This window comes from Lycium barbarum, chromosome 9, assembly GCF_019175385.1.
Source record: "Lycium barbarum isolate Lr01 chromosome 9, ASM1917538v2, whole genome shotgun sequence".
In the NCBI taxonomy this organism is placed as follows: Eukaryota; Viridiplantae; Streptophyta; class Magnoliopsida; order Solanales; family Solanaceae; genus Lycium; species Lycium barbarum.
Window position 1 is genome coordinate 112,483,035 of NC_083345.1, and position 17,920 is coordinate 112,500,954.

Sequence of the window (17,920 nt, forward strand, 5' to 3'; positions counted from 1 at the left end):
CTAAAGGAAAAGTAGGCACTGTGATGGGGTTAGAAGAAAATGGAAAAATTGATTCATAGAAAATCACATTTCTGGAGATAATGAACTTTTTGGTTTTGAGGCTAAACATCTTGTATCCTTTCTTCCCAAAGGGATACCCAAGGAAAATGCATGGTTCTTCCCTAGGAGCCAATTTATTTCTGCCTTGTGAAAGAGTGGAGGTAAAGGCAAAACACCCAAAACATTTCAAATGAGAGTAAGTGGGGCAGACACCAAAAAGTTTTTCATAAGGTGTTTTAAAAGACAATACTTTAGTAGGACATCTGTTAATAATGAAGTTGCAGTCATGAGTGCATCCCCCCAAAACTTATGAGGCAAATCTGATTGGAAAAGCAAGGCTCTACAAACTTCTAGGAGATGCTTGTGTTTCCTCTCCACAACACCATTTTGCTGTGGAGTGGCTACACATGAGGTTTGATGTAAAATTCCTTGAGAGGAAAGAAAACTAGAACTTTCAACACTGGATCCTAGCTCCCATGCATTATCAGATCTAATGATCTTGACCCTTTTATTGAACTGTCTTTCTGTCATTGCCAAAAAACTCTTAAGAATGGAAAAAGAATTGCTTTTAGTGGATAATAAGAAGGTCCAAGTTCCTCTTGTAAAGTCATCTACTATGGTAAGGAAGTATTTATATCCATCATAGGTAGGAGTTTTATAAGGTCCCCAAGTATCAATATGAATTAAATCAAAAGGTTGTTTAGTAGAAATATGACTGTTAGGAAAAGGAAGTTTGTGTTGTCTAGCCAAAGGACAAACAGAACAAGGAACAGAAAATTGTGAACACAAATTGAAGGGGATTCCATTGATATTTCCCATATTTGAAAGAGGCATATGGCCCAACCTTACATACCATAATTGGCTTTGTGCATTACAAGCAGAATAACAAGAAACAGTGGATGAAATATCTTTTTTGGAATGAAAACTAGTACTAGAGGTCAGGCTGGCATAGGCAGAAGCTGTTGGAATCCTATCTTTGAGAAAATAAAGTCCATTTTGACTCTCACCAAGCAGAATTGGGCTCTTAATTGAAGGGCCCTGCATAAAACAATGAGCAGTGGTGAATAAAAGGAATTTAGAAAACTGTTTACACAGCTTATACACAGATAAAAGATTGAAGTGAAAACTTGGAACAAAGAGGACATTATGTATAACAAAATTAGAGAACAACCTTATGGAACCTGAGTAAGACACTTTAACATGTTGAGAGTTTGGCAACTTAATAGAGATAGGTTTTGGTAGAGGTGTAAGATTAAAAAAGAAATTCTTGTTATAGCTCATGTGGTCACTTGCACCTGAGTCTATGATCCAGGTGTGTCTAGAAAAGATCTTCTGATTGACTTTAGAATTTAAAGAAAATGGATTAGGACTGAAATTTATACCAGCACAGTTTGCAGTTGCTGTGGCCTCAGAATCAGAACCTTGTTCACTTTTGTTTATATGCTGCAACACCTGCATCACCTGGGCAAGTTGCTCATTGGAAAGCAATTTTCCTTGCACCTTCGTGTCTTTAAAAGTCTCTCCATAATCATTTGTTGAAACTGCATTTCCTTGTGCACTGTTCTGAAAATTCTTTTGCTTAGTAAACTTGAAGTTAGGGGGGGAAACCATGTAGCTTATAGCATTTATCAATCAAGTGTCCAGTTTTCTTGCAATATTTGCAAATGAGAGAAGATTTTTTATTATCATAACCAATTCTTTGTCCCCTAAAATCAGTAGAGAAAGTCCTCTGTCCATTACTTGTATTTGTAGCAACAAAAGAGGAAGATTCCCCTGGATATTTTGGTGTGTTCTGGACTTCTCTTTGTTTTTCTTCTTGAATTAAAAGTGCATAAGCATTTGACACAGTAGGTAGAGGTGAAATCATTAGAATGTTTCCTCTTGCACCACAGTAAGTATCATTTAAACCCATTAGAAATTTAAGTAACCTTTCATCTTGCTTAAACTTGATATTCTTTTCTTTTGCTCCACATGAACATTCACAAAGACATGGTGAAAAAGAATCCAAGGTATCCAACTCATCTCAGAGTCGTTTCATCTTGGTAAAATAAGTTGCAATATCACATGCACCTTGAGTAAGGTCACTAAGCTCCTTTTGGAGTTGAAAAAGCCTAGCACCTGAGCTTTGGCCAAATCTTGCCTCCAATTCTGCCCAGATATCTTTCGAAGTAGAATAATATAAAATACTTTCTGAAATTTCCCTAGATAAAGAGTTTAATAACCAAGAAATGACCATGTTATTGGCCCTAGACCAAGCTCTGTGCAGGTCAGTTCCTGCACTTGGTTCTCGGGTAGATCCATCAACAAAACCAGATTTATTTTTTGCTGTTAAAGCTATCCACATTCCTCTTTTCCATCCACCAAAACTCCTGCCATCAAACACTGTATTGGTTAACAGTGTGCCAGGAGAATCAGATGGTGAAATAAAGAATGGATGAGAGGAATCAATGAGTTCATTCTGTGTACTGCTAGCAGCTAAATTGGAAACTTGGGTCCCAACAGCAGCATTAACATTTTCTGTCATTGTAATGAATCAGATAAAATCAAACAAGAAGGAAAGAAAAATTGGAATAAAACAACAGAGGGATTCAGATTGAATGCCCTGATACCATGTTACAAAAGTAAATAAAGAGATTGGACTCAATTTTTCTCTCTGTCCCATTCATCTTTTCACTTCCGTTTTTTATACAATGTAAGGGAATCTATTTGCACTGCACTATTGTGCAAGCCATGTGCACTGCAGCTGGTGGAATTGAATACTATATGATTAAACTAATTTGGTACACTGAACCCTCCACTACAAACTATTACTTTTATTTTTAAAGTGGTCTACTTTCCACGCGTTCCATCAGCCCATAATATTCTTGTTTTCTGCCATTCCAACACGGTTCCATCAGCCCATAATGTCCTTGTTTTCTGCAATTCCAATACTTCTCTTGGTTCAAATAGTGTGGGAATTTTCGACTTGAGTATTTCTTCCGCTGTTACCTCGTCGTGCAATTTATTTATTGCTTGTTTCTTCCCAACAAAGTGGTATCAGAGCTTGTGGTTGTATTTGGTTGTGTCAATTGTCTATTTGAATGATAGAGGCAAATATGAGCAAGATGGTTTGTTTAAATGGCAGTAATTACCATATTTGGAAAAGCAAGATGAAAGATCTTCTATTTGCCAAGAAATTGCATTTACTTGTGTTTGCTTCTAAGAAACCCGAGTCTATTGAAGATGAGGATTGGGAATTTGAGCACTTACAGGTTTGTGGCAATATTAGGCAATGGGTTGAAGATAATGTTCGAAATCATATTGTGAATGAGACAAATGCTAAAAGCTTATGGGAAAAGCTCGAGACACTTTATGCTTCAAAGACTGGCAATAATAAGTTGTTCCTACTGAAACAATTGATGAATATTAGATACAAAGAGGGCAGTCCTATTTCTGATCATATCAATGATTTTCAGGGTGTCCTTGATCAGCTGTCTGGAATGGGTGTCAAGTTTGATGAAGAAATACAGGGACTTTGGCTTCTTAATACTTTGCCAGACTCTTGGGAAACTCTTCGAGTTTCTTTGACTAATTCTGCTCCCAGTGATAGTGTAACCATGGAATATGCTAAGAGTGGTGTTTTGAATGAAGAGATGAGAAGAAGATTTCAAGCGTCGTCTTCTTCAACTCCACACTCCGATGTTTTGGTCACTGAAGACATGGGGGAGAAGTAACTTTAGAGGTCAGAATGACAAAGGCAAAAGTAGAAGCAAGTTAAAATCCTCCAGGTACAAGAATCTTACATGTGACTATTGTCACTTGAAAGGGCACATCAAGAAACATTGCTACAAGTTTAAGAGAGACCAAAAAAGGCAAAAGAAAGAAGGCGATAATGAAAATCGTGTTGTTGTTGTTGCTGAAAATGATCTTCATGTTGCTTGTGGTAAAAATGATATCAATCTTGTTTGTGATGAGTCTACCTGGTTTGTGCATTCAGGTGCCACTTCTCATGTCACGCCAAAGAAGGAATTATTTTCTTCTTATACTCCGAGTAATTTTGAAAATTTACGAATGGGCAATGATAGTGATGTTGAGGTACTTGGTATTGGCACAGTTTGCTTGAAAAGTAAGAACGGTTCGAGATTGGTTCTTAACAATGTCAAGCATGCTCCAGATGTTCGTCTAAATTTAATTTCTGTAGGAAAGCTTGATGATGATGGTCATGATCAAACCATTGGTGGTGGCCAGTGGAAGTTTCTTAAAGGTTCAATGGTTATGGCTCGAGGTTACAAGATGTCTGACTTGTACTTATTTCAGGGCTCCATTTGTGGTGACTCAGTAAATTTGGTGGAGAATGATACTTCATTAGAATTATGGCATAGAAGATTGAGTCATATGAGCGAGAAGGGGATTGATAATTTGGCTAAGAAAAATTTTCTTTCTAGAGTGAAACAAGCAAAGTTAAAGAGATGTGTTCATTGCTTAGTCGGGAAACAGAAAAGAGTTTCTTTTCAGAGTCATTCACCTTCAAGAAAGCATGATTTGTTGGAGTTGGTACATTCTGATTTGTGTGGTCCTTTTAAAGTAAGCTCTCGTGGTGGTGCACTTTACATTATGACTTTTATTGATGACCATTCTCACAAACTCTGGGTATTTCCTTCCAAGGATCAAGTACTTGATGTGTTCAAGACTTTTCAGGCCTTGGTTGAGAGACAGACAGGGAAGAAACTAAAATGCATCCGCTCAGACAATGGTGGTGAATACATTGGTCCCTTTGATAATTATTGTAGACAGCAGGGTATTCGGCATCAGAAAACTCTTCCAAAAACTCCTCAGTTAAATGGTTTAGCAGAGAGGATGAACAGAACTCTAGTTGAGAGGGTTAGATGTTTGTTTTCAGATACTAAGCTGCTAGATTCATTTTGGGCAGAAGCACTTAATACTGCTGCTTATGTTATCAATTTATCTCCTACTGTTGCTTTGGATGGTGATGTTCCTGACAGAGTTTGGTTTGGTAAGGATGTCTCTTATGCTCATCTGAGAGTCTTCGGGTGTAAGGCTTTTGTGCATGTTCCTAAGGATGAGAGGTCAAAGCTGGAAGTTAAAACTAGGCAGTGCATCTTCATTGGTTATGGTCAAGACGAATTTGGCTATCGTTTCTATGATCCAGTTGACAAGAAACTTGTTAGAAGTTGTGATGTTATGTTCTTTGAAGACCAAACAATTGAAGATTTTGACAAAGCTGAGAAGGTTGATTCTCAGAGCAATGAAAGCTTAGTTGATGTTGATCCAGCTCCTGTGACTATTGCACCTGAAGAAAATCTTCAAAATAATGAAGATCAAGTTGATAATGAAGATAGTGATCATGTTCAGAATGACCAGCATGATGTTGTTGATGCTCCAGTGGAAGATGATGTGGTTGGCCAACAACCAGTTGCTGTTGATGTTCCAGAGAGTTCTCTCAGAAGATCTATTAGAGAGAAAGTACCTTCATCTCGTTATTCTCCCAATGAGTTTGTACTCTTGACTGATGGGGGAGAACCTGAAAGTTTTGATGAGGCCATGGATAGTGAAGAAAAAGAAAGGTGGTTTGATGCTATGCAAAATGAGATTAAATCCTTGCATGATAATCATACATTTGATCTGTTTAAGCTTCCTAGAGATAGAAAAGCTTTGAAAAATAGGTGGGTTTTTAGGGTGAAACATGAATATGGTAACCCAGTTCCACGGTACAAGGCTAGATTGGTTGTCAAGGGCTTTAATCAGAAGAAGGGAGTTGATTTTGATGAAATCTTTTCTCCAGTTGTGAAGATGTAATCCATTCGGGTTGTTCTGGGCTTGGCTGCAAGTCTAGATTTAGAGGTTGAGCAAATGGATGTTAAAACTGCTTTTCTCCATAGTGACTTAGATAAAGAAATTTATATGGAGCAGCCAGAAGGTTTTGAAGTCAAGGGCAAAGAGAATTATATTTGCAAACTGAAGAAGAGCTTGTATGGTTTAAAACAAGCTTCCAGGCAGAGGTATAGGAAGTTTGGTTCTTTTATGAGTCAACAGGGCTTCAAGAAGACTTCTTCAGATCATTGTGTTTTTGTACAAAAATTCTATGATGGTGACTTTATCATTCTATTGCTTTATGTTGATGACATGCTTGTTGTTGGCCAGAATGCTTGTAGAATTCAGAAGTTGAAGCAAGAGTTGAATAAGACTTTTGCTATGAAAGACTTGGGACCAGCAAGGCAAATTCTTGGCATGCAGATTGTTCGTGACAGAAAGGCCAAGAAGTTGTGTGTCACGACCCGACTAGGGGGCCGCGACGAGCACCTGGTGCTAGCCCACCCGGGCACCCTCTTAGCTTACTCTTATGCTTACATCTAGGTGAGCCTCATAATTAAACATGCATTTCCATTCATTCGTTAAACTAGTCCCATTGGACGACATTACCATTATATCATAATTGGAATTTATGCCACATCAATGTATATGGGCCAACGTGGCCGAAGGAATGATATACAAAACACGAGCCGATAAGGCCGGACATATCTAACCATATACACGTGACTACGAGCCTCTAAGAAGGGTATGACATATCACATGAGCGGGACAGGACCCCGCTATGCCCATAATTATATACACAAAAGAATAAGTACCCAAAAGCTACGGCTCCGAAAGGGAATGGAGCTCTGCTATGCAATCTCTGGATAAGCAGCTATGGATCAAGTCTATCCCCCTGTGCACCTGCGGGCATGACGCAGCGTCCACAAACAAAAGGACGTCAGTACCAAGAATGTACTGAGTATGTAAAGCATGATCAACATCAATATGAAAGCATAATAGACAACATATGAAGTAGCATAGGGGGAGGAGACAATAATATCATCGTCATAGCACTTACCTACCTTTCATAGGAACCTTCCATTTCTCACACGTATTGGTAGACATACACCATCATCCATATTCCATAATAGTACTCGTACCCTATTGGTGCTCGTATTCATGTACATAGTCTTATCACATTCATATTCATATTATATACTTAGTCATTTCATATACCTAGTGTTTACATAGCGTACCCGACCACATAGGATCGGTGTTTCATACATATCCTTACATAACATACCCGACCACATAGGTTTGGTGTTTCATACATACCTGGCCAACCAAGGCTCAGTGTTACACGTACCTGGCCCTACCAAGGCTTCAGGGTTATCCGTACCATCTGCAGATGTGTGCGCGCGTTTCGTAATCGTATACATACTCTATACATATTCATATACATATATTCTACCCGGCATTATAAGCTCGGGGTTTTCATTATAGCCCTTCATAGGCGCATATAAGCATACTAGCCCGTAGGCACCTTTAACATCATTATTATTATTATCATCGTTACTATCATCATCATTACTGTCATCATCATTATCACTACGTCTATGTCATAGGCTTACTCATCATATGAGGTGCGTAGTACAATCGTAGTGCATATGAAGGATCGTGAGCTTACGAGCTCTGAGGTCAATCATTTGAGGACAACATATTCTTATAGAGGATTTAGAAATTTGGCCAAAGAATCATGCCTTATGAAAGAAGGGTTAGTCTTACATACCTTTCCGTCGCACTATTCTACACTCGCGCGTACTCCTCCAATGTTCACGTTTCTACCTTCATTAAGGGCATACCATCATTATAATCGACAACTAACATATATGACTAAAGCTGGAGAAAATCGGACAGCATCTCCTCTATTTATACGACATTTTCCCTATCGTGATTCAACTCCCCAACGTCAATATTACATTCACAATACCGTAACAATAGTCATTAATCATCCATATTATTCACATTATCTAGATTCCTCAATTTGCTTCTTATTCACCCATTTTCATGGTCATAATACCCTACTTCGTCCATTCGTTGAAAATGTCTAGATCATGATCTTAACACCATTTATAACACATTCATATCACAACACAACAACATTCATGATTCAATTCAAACTATCCCTCAAAATGTCACTATTCATCATTCATAACCCATTTTACCATATTTTCTACAATCCATGTATTTTGACTCTCCAATACCTTAAACATCATGTAAATATCATGAATCTTACCTTAGATGTTGTAGGAACAAGCTTTAGTTGATAATACTCCACCTTGAGCAAAACCCTAGTTTTCCTCCATTTGGATTTCTTGACTTTAGACGATCTTTGATGGGTTCTTACTCTTGATTCACTTGTTTGATGTTGTTGATGACTTATGATCCTTGAAACCTTGTATAATAAATGTGGAGAGATGTTTTTAGAGAGAAGGGGTGTCAAATGAAATGAAATGAAATCAACTTAGTCCCCTACATTTATTGAGCGAAAGCTGCCCCGACCAAATATACGGACCAACATACGGTCCGTATAAAATCTACGGACCGTATGTCCTGGCCGTATGTTTGGTCCAGAGAGTTTGTCCAAGCTGGGTTGATTATACGGTCCAGACATACGGACCGTATAAATTATACGGCCAGTATGTTTGGCCGTATAATCCCCAGTGATCCCGAATTTCGTTTCGTCGATTCGTTTGATCTCCAATCCTTATGGAACCTTCTTAACACTTGTTCAACACTTCAATACCAATCCAAGGGACGTTATCACTCTTCTCCAAGTCATCATTAAGTGCTCGCTAACTCGTTACTCGCACTTCATTTCCGATACTTATCATATACTTTGCCTTATCTAGCCAACTTTCTCGTCTTACGTCGGATGCCTTTGAAATCTCACTTAGGGTCATCAAATGCCATTTCTTACTCACACAATTATCGTATACTCGTACTCCTTACTAGTTCGCCCGCTTGCATACCAACGGAGGATTTTCCGAGGTGTAACATTCTTCCCCCCTTAAGAACATTCGTCCTCGAATGTTAAAGTGTTCGGGAATTCTATAGAAATTTCGCCAGAGTTCCCCCTATAATATGGCACTATCACCCTGTCACAACAACCCATAATATCGATGCCGCACAGGGCCACAACACAATAGCATAAAAATTTGGCCACACACGACCCAAAAGCATAAAAGAAAAAGCATACATACCTTAGGATCTTGACGTCTCATCTTGGACTTCTCCCATTAGCTGAAATAAATGTGGGTATTTGGATCGCATACTTTCCTCTGCTTCCCACGACATTTCCTCTCGTTTACCGCCTCTCCATAAAACCTTAACCGAGGCCACCCCTTTATTTCTAAGCCTCCGTACTTGCCTGTCTAATATGGCAATGGGTATCTCTTCATAAGTCAACTTCTCTGTTACTTGCACATCATTTACTGGGACGATCCTAGTAGGATCTCCAATACATTTCCGGAGCATTGAGACATGAAATACAGGATGGACTGATCCCAATTCCGGGGGCAGATCTAACTCATACGATACTTTGCCTATTTTTCGTACAACTTCATATGGCCCAATATACCGGGGAATAAGTGTTATATCCCGTATTTTTGAACGTCAGATTATTTGCTGAGGTGGGGCCCACACATCGAGATTTTTTTTGGGACATCTGAAAAGTCATATGAATCACATATGTGAAGTTAAACACAACTCAATAAGGACCCTTGGGCCAAATCAAAGTGGAACTCCTCCAAACGAATATTTTTTAAGAAAACGTTTTCGGGTGTTCAGATTTCTAGGGGAAAAAACGGTATTATCAGTTTGGAATTTGGAAAAATACAAAGAAATAGAAGTTGTAGATAATTGAATTAGCTTTCCAACCATAGGTCGTGGGTCCCCAGGTGACGTCGGTACAAGGAGATATGGACGTTTTAAGGTCGAAAGGTCAGTAGGCTAGGCCCAACTCGGGACCAACCGGGTTGGCCCAAAAAAATCAAAAAAAAAATAATAAGGCCCAAATTTGTGAGGGATGGCCGGCCAACATGGCCCAAGCCCATGATTTTATTAATTATCCATGTGATAATTAATATAAAGGATCAATTAATGAGTCATATCTCATTTAGAAACTTCAAGAACACTTGAGAAAAAGGAAAGAAGGAGAAATCTCCAAGGCCATTTCGGCCAAGTGCAAAAATTGCCAAGAAAATTGACAAAAAATTCTTCAAAATTTATTTTCTACCAATTAAAGGATTCCTAGCAAGGTGGAGTGGTCTTTGGAGCAAGAAAAATCCATATTCTAGCAAGTTGCAAGTCTTAGCTAAGTGAAAGATCAAGGAAGAAGGTAGGAACTTATTCTTTACATGTTATGGATATTTTTGCATGTTGTAGTGTGCAAAAGTGAGTGAAATTCATGAATGGCAAGAATATAGATGTGCGGCCGTGAGTTGTATATCACATGTATAGCCGTGTATAATTGGTGAATCATGAATGCATGGTGAGCAAGTTTTATTTAGTATGTTGGTTGTTGTGTTGTGCATTTTATATTGCAAACAAAAGCCTAATGAGCTTAGTGAAGTATTAGTAGTTGGAGGCTTGTCTTGGAAGATTATGTAAATTGAATATTATGTTCATACATGTATGGAAGATAATGATATTAGTATGGTGTGGTTGGAATATATATTATAAGGTTGTTATTGTTTTCATTGGAGTTGGAAGGTTTTGAAAGAAGTAGTAAATTGATTAAGTTGTTATAATGTATCTTGGATTGAATATGGAAATTGTTAGTGTGGTTGTTGAAATTATGTTGATAGTTTGGCCGGGTTGAATTCCCGGGATTGTTGTTGATTGGAATTGGCCAAGTTGAACTTGGTGGGATGGAGTATTTACAGGGGAAGTGCTGCCGAAATTTCGGTAGCCAAGTATTATCTTAAGATTCCAATTCTAAATGTTCTAACCAAAGTTTGGTAAATGTGACCAATTTGTAGATTTCGGCGGATTTGCAACTTGAATTTGGAATAGCATAAGGAGCGGAAAGAGGTATGTAAGGCTTCACCCTTCCTTCTATGGCATGTCTTAGACATAATAGGTTGGATACGAGCCTCGGGGACAACTCCATTCTCCGGAATACGCACCTAAAGTTTTCCCTTTTTTATTCAGTAGAATTGAATTAGAAATTGTGTAAAATATTGGAAAAACTTCCTAAACATCTAGAACTGGCATAAATATGACCCGACTACCTTAAAACCCTCACAAGTGACGTCATGAAATATAATGTACGTAAATTTGGTACGCCGCCTCATTTGACCCGAGGTGGGCCCATTATTCCCGGATTTTCCCTATTGCTCCGTTTGACTTATTTTGGAGTAGAATCCAAAGGAAACTTTTGATCCTCGTTCCGATTATCAAACGATAAGTACTGTACCATTCTAATGGAAATATGTATATGACGAACATGATAACGATGATGCTAAGGAAGAGAATACGTCTATGATAAGTATGACAAGAATGATTCCATGACTAAGAGTCTTAAGCTAAGGACCCAATATGAATATGAATATGAATATGAAAGTATCAAACTAGTTCTCGATTTTAATTCTATTCCTTGGGTATGATACCATCCTCTAAAGGTTCCAAAGCAGATGAATTGATTTCTATGACATCCATGATTTCATTCTATGTTCCTTTTAACAATATTCTCCGTTGGTAGTCTCGCCTTAAAATACTCGTTCCTTCAAGGTGAGACAAAGCGATCACGATTGTTCCATAACGTAATCGGAGGTCACCGACCTTGCGTCACTCCGATGGCTACATGATTTTCTTTGGGCCCTCCTGCATGCTTATATGACATATGTATATGCGATATGAATATGTACATGGGGAATGGGAAGGGAAACATGTTTCATTGCCACCTGGTCAGCTGGCTTATCATCCCGGATGCGGGATATATGGGCGAGCCGACGTATTTCGGCGCTATGTGGGCGAACCGACATTGTTCGGAGCTATGCTATGATACGATATGACACGACATGACATGACATGATATGCCATGATACGATATGACACGACATGACATGACATGATATGCTATGATACGATATGATAGGACACGACATGACATGACATGATATGCTATGACATGACATGATATGACACGATATGATATGACATGATATATTATGACATGATCTCATATGATATGATGCGATATGATATGACTTGATAAGACACGACATAATATAAGTTTTATTTTCTATGTCTATGAAAAAGAAATATTTTCCAAAGGCAAACAAGTATGCATGGTATCTGGCCTGAAAGGGCATTCCTATGTACAGGTTACTTTCTTATTTCAATATATGTCCTATGACCCTATGATATTGCTATTCAAGCTCTATGGTTCGACTTGCATTATTTTTCCATGCCTTACATACTCGGTACACTATTCGTACTGACGTCCCTTTTTGTGGACGCTGCGTTTCATGCCGCGCAGGTCAGCAGGTAGACGGACCTGATTCCTAGGAGTTCTATCAGCAGTAAGTGGCAGCGCTCCAGTTATCCCGGAGCCTCAGTCCCTTGGTACTATTTTGTGTATATATTCGGGCACGGCAGTACTCGGCCCTTCCTATGTATATATGTACTATGTTTAGAGGCTCGTAGACAGATATGTACAGTTAGATGTTTTGTACTTTTGATGGTCCTCGTTGTTGTATAAATTGCTAACCGAGTTTGTTAGCCTATGTTTATAACCATGCTACTAGTGTTAATGGTAAGTAGAACACAAAAAAAATATGGTGCAGTTCATACGGCCCACTTACTAATAAGAATACAATATGAGATAGGGGTGCTCGGTACAAGTATCGGGTACCCGTCGCGGCCCTAGTTGGGTCGTGACACTAAGCTTCCCCTTTTTGCCAAATCTCATAACGCCCTTCATCGGCGACACTTTCAAGAACACCCAATCTTTCACTTCGAACTCCAAGTCTCTTCGACGATTATCCGCATAGGACTTTTGACGACTTTGAGCCGTTAACAACCGATCCTGTATGAGTTTAACTTTCTCTATAGCCTGCAGGACCAAGTCTGGCCCTATCAATCTAGTCTCTCCTGTTTCAAACCACCCGATTGGGGATCTACATTTCCGCCCATATAGAGCTTCATACGGTGCCATTTGAATGCTGGAATGATAACTATTATTGTAAGCAAATTCAATAAGTGGCAAATGATCATCCCAATTTTCTCCAAAGTCTATCATACATGCCCGTAACATATCCTCCAGAGTCTGAATAGTACGTTCAGCTTGCCCATCAGTCTGGGGATGAAATGTCGTGCTAAGGCTAACTCGGGTCCCTAAACCCTCTTGGAATGACTCCCAAAATCTAGCTATAAACTGAGTCCCTCTATCGGAGATAATAGATACCGGAACGCCATGGAGTCTCACTATCTCTTTAAGGTAAAGTCTTGCATAATCTTCTGCTGCATAGGTCATTCTGACCGGTAAGAAATGAGCTGACTTGGTGAGTCTATCCACAATCACCCATACAGAATCATACTTACGCCGAGAACGGGGTAAGCCTGAAATGAAGTCCATGTTAATCACTTCCCACTTCCTAGTTGGGATTTCGATAGCTTGCAACAATCCACCCGGCTTTTGGTGCTCAATTTTCACTTGTTGGCAATTAGGACATTGAGCTACAAACTCCGCTACATCCTTCTTCATCCCACTCCACCAATATATAGACTTAAGGTCATGATACATCTTCGTCGCTCTGGGGTGAACAGAATAACGAGAGCAATAAGCTTCCTTCAATATCTGGTGGCGTAAGTCTGCCACATCGGGAACACATAATCTGCCTCTACATCGGAGAACTCCGTCTCCTGAAATATCAAATGATGACTCCTCTTTCTGAGGGAGGGTATCTCTGTACTGCATTAGCATGGGATCCTCATATTGTCGCTCCTTCACATCTGCTACTAGCGACGATACTGCAAAATTCTGAATAGTAGCTCCGCTGCTACCTGAGTCCATTACTCGGACTCCTAGGCTAGCTAACTGTTGGAGCTCACGGGCTATTTCTCTTTTCTCTGGTCGTACATCACATAGAATTCCCATCGATCTACGGCTAAGAGCATCAGCTACAACATTTGCCTTTCCGGGGTGATACAAAATATCAACATCATAGTCTTTTAGCAACTCTAACCATCGTCGATGCCGCAAATTCAACTCTCTCTGCTTGAAGATATACTGAAGACTCTTATGATCCGTATAAATATCCACGTGGACACCATATAGATAATGTGTCCATATCTTTAATGCATAGACCATCGCGGCCAATTCTAGATCATGGATAGGATAATTCTGCTCATGTTTCCGCAATTGCCTTGAAGCATACGCAATCACCTTGCCATGTTGCATCAATACACAGCCTATCCCAACACCTGAAGCATAACAATAAACAACATATCCCTCCAATCCCTCTGGAAGTGTCAGAACTGGGGCGGAAGTCAATCTACTCTTTAACTCTTGGAAACTACGCTCGCAAGCATCTGTCCATTGAAACTTTGCCAATTTCTGGGTCAACTTTGTGAGAGGTGCAGAAATAGAAGAAAATCCCTCAACGAACCTCCGGTAATAACCTGCTAAACCTAGAAAGCTACGAACCTCTGTAGGGGTCGTAGGTCTTGGCCAAGTCTTCACGGCCTCAATCTTTTGACTATCCACCCGAATACCTTCGGCTGCAATAATATGCCCTAAAAATGCCACCGAGTTCAACCAAAACTCGCATTTGAAAAACTTTGCAAATAACTCTCGAGTTCGAAGAACTCCAAGGACGATACGCAAATGATCCGCATGTTCTGCCTCGGATCTAGAATACACCAAGATGTCATCGATAAATACTATCACGAATAAATCCAGGAAGGGCCTGAACACATTATTCATCAAATCCATAAATACCGCTGGCGCATTAGTTAGCCCAAATGACATCACCCGGAACTCATAATGACCGTATCTCGTTCTAAAAGTTGTCTTAGGGATATCTTTCTCCCTAACTCTTACTTGATGATACCTGGACCTCAAATCGATCTTTGAAAACCATTTGGCGCCTTGCAATTGATCAAATAAATCATCAATCCTCGGGAGAGGATATTTATTCTTAATCGTCACTTTATTCAACTGTCGATAGTCAATACACATTCTCAAAGAGCCATCTTTCTTTCGGACAAATAACACGGGCGCTCCCCACGGGGATGAACTAGGCCTAATGAAGCCTTTATCAAGCAAGTCTTTTAATTGCTCTTTCAACTCTTTCAATTCTGCGGGTGCCATTCAATATGGGGGAATAAATATGGGCTTAGTGCCTGGCAACACATCAATGGCAAAATCAATCTCCCGCTCGGGAGGAAGTCTTGGAAGCTCTTCCGGGAACATATCCGGAAATTCATTCACTATGGGAACTGACTGAAGAGCTGGTAACTCAGCTTCTACATCTTGAACTCGCACTAGATGATAAATACACCCTTTCGTGATCATCTTCCTTGCCTTTAAGTAGGAAATAAACCTACCTTTTGGTGACGCCGTATTCCCTTTCTATTCTAAGACTGGTTCTCCCGAAAATTGGAAGCGAACCATTTTCATTCTACAATCAACATTGGCATAACAAGAAGCCAACCAATCCATGCCCATAATGACATCAAAATCTACCATTTCGAGCTCATGCAAATCAATCATGGTACGACGATCACAAATCATAACTACACAATCTCTATATACTCGGCTAGCTATCACCGATTCACCCACGAGTGTAGACACCTCAAAAGGTTTGATAGACTCCGGCTCAACTATAAATCGACCCGCAATATACGGAGTAACATATGACAATGTGGAGCCCTGATCAATCAAAGCATATACATTATGAGAGAATACCGATAATATACCTGTGACCACATCAAGAGAAGACTCAAGATCTTGGCGTCCAGCCAAAGCATAGATACGGTGTTGAGGACCGCTAGTACTGGAAGATCTCCCTCTGCCTCTACCATGGCCAACGGACACATGTGAACCTGGCCCCGTAGGGCGTACAGATGCCGAAGATCCGACTGTCGACCCTGATGGCTGGGTCCTACCTCTACCATGTACTGAGGGGCAATCACGCATAATATGACCTGGTCGGCCACATGAATAGCAACCATTTGTACCTGATCGGCACTGACCCCAATGCAACTTCCCACACTGGGAACATCGTGGCACGGGTGGCCTCGACTGGCCTGAATCACCCCTAAACTGGGACCCCGAATAACTCTGACTCGGCCCGGAATAAGTAGATCTATCAAATCTCTGGCCTGGAAACCGTGGAGGTGCACTGGTCATAGAATAGCCTGAATGTCTAGGGAACTGCTGCCTGTGTCCGCCTCTGGACTCACTCATTAGGCCTGAAGATCTGGCCTTCTTGCTATGTCCCCGATCTTGCTCACGCTCACTTCTCCGTTGCTGTAGGCTTTCTTCTAAGTTCTGAGCATGTGCCTGAATGCGTGCAATTTCCATACCGTCCTGGAGGGACGTAGTCAAGCATTTATCCATCAAGTGTGGCCCTAGGCCCTTTACAAATCGGTGTACCCTGTCGCCCATATCTGCTACCATGGCCGAAGCATACCTAGCCAAGGAGTTAAAACGGAGGCTATACTCTAGGGCACTCATACTACCTTGCCTCAAGTTCAAGAATTTATCGGCCCTAGCTCGCCGAACTTCTGGAGGCATATAATGACGGAGAAAAGCATCAAAAAATTCTTGCCATACCGGGGGAGGTGCATTGGCCCCCCGTGAAGCCATCCATACTGTATACCACTGGATCGAGACATCTCTCAATCTATATGACGCTAGCTCTATCGATTCGGTGTCCGAAGCATGTATCAGCCGAAGCGTCCTTAGCATACCATCAATGAAATCCTGAGGATCCTCCTCCAGCTTTGACCCAAAGAATTCCGAAGGGTTTAGAGTAATAAAATCACGGGCCCTTGCACTAACAGCCCTATCACCATGCCCTGAGTTCTGCCTCTGAGTCTGGGCCGCAACCAACTGGGTCAACAAATTTATGGCCTCTTTCACATCTTGGCCAGAAGCATTCGGTGGAGGGGCTGGAGGTGCTGGAGCTGGGGCTGAGGCTCCCTCACGCTCCTCTGTAATAGGCACTGTCTGGGAGAACTGATATTGAGCCGCACTCTGGGACTCACTTTCCTCTACTACCGGTGGCGGTGCTTTCTTAGCCCGCTTTTCTGCCACCATCTTGCCCTTTTGGGCTGCTGTAGTCTTTCCCCTTTTAGGCATCTCTGAAATACACAACACACGATTTAGGAGCAAGAATTCCCTACATCATAGCTCTGTCGCACGATTCTTATGAAGAAAGAAGATCATTCATTCCTAAAATGTCCGCAGCTTCTTGTTTATAAGTGTGGCGCGCAACACACCCATAACCAAGACTCTACTAGACACGGCTCGTAGACACACCCTAGGACTGAACTGCTCTGATACCACTTTTGTCACGACCCAACTAGGGGGCCGCGACGAGCACCCGGTGCTAGCCCACCCGGGCACCCTCTTAGCTTACTCTTATGCTTACATCTAGGTGAGCCACATAATTAAACATGCATTTCCATTCATTCGTTAAACTAGTCCCATTGGACGACATTACCATTATATCATAATTGGAATTTATGCCACATCAATGTATATGGGCCAACGTGGCCGAAGGAATGATATACAAAACACGAGCCGATAAGGCCGGACATATCTAACCATATACACGTGACTACGAGCCTCTAAGAAGGGTATGACATATCACATGAGCGGGACAGGACCCCGCTATGCCCATAATTATATACACAAAAGAATAAGTACCCAAAAGCTACGGCTCCGAAAGGGAATGGAGCTCTGCTATGCAATCTCTGGATAAGCAGCTATGGATCAAGTCTATCCCCCTATGCACCTGCGGGCATGACGCAGCGTCCACAAACAAAAGGACGTCAGTACCGAGAATGTACT

The 17,920-nt window shown here is 40.7% G+C and overlaps 1 protein-coding gene across 1 annotated transcript; it reads right to left on the minus strand.

Moving 5' to 3' along the window:
* Nucleotides 1-2,062: 2,062 nt before the first annotated feature.
* LOC132612185 (uncharacterized) lies at nt 2,063-2,563 on the minus strand. Its single transcript, XM_060326507.1, has one exon. The coding sequence runs from the start codon at nt 2,561-2,563 to the stop codon at nt 2,063-2,065; it is 501 nt and encodes a 166-aa protein (XP_060182490.1).
* Nucleotides 2,564-17,920: the final 15,357 nt, after the last annotated feature.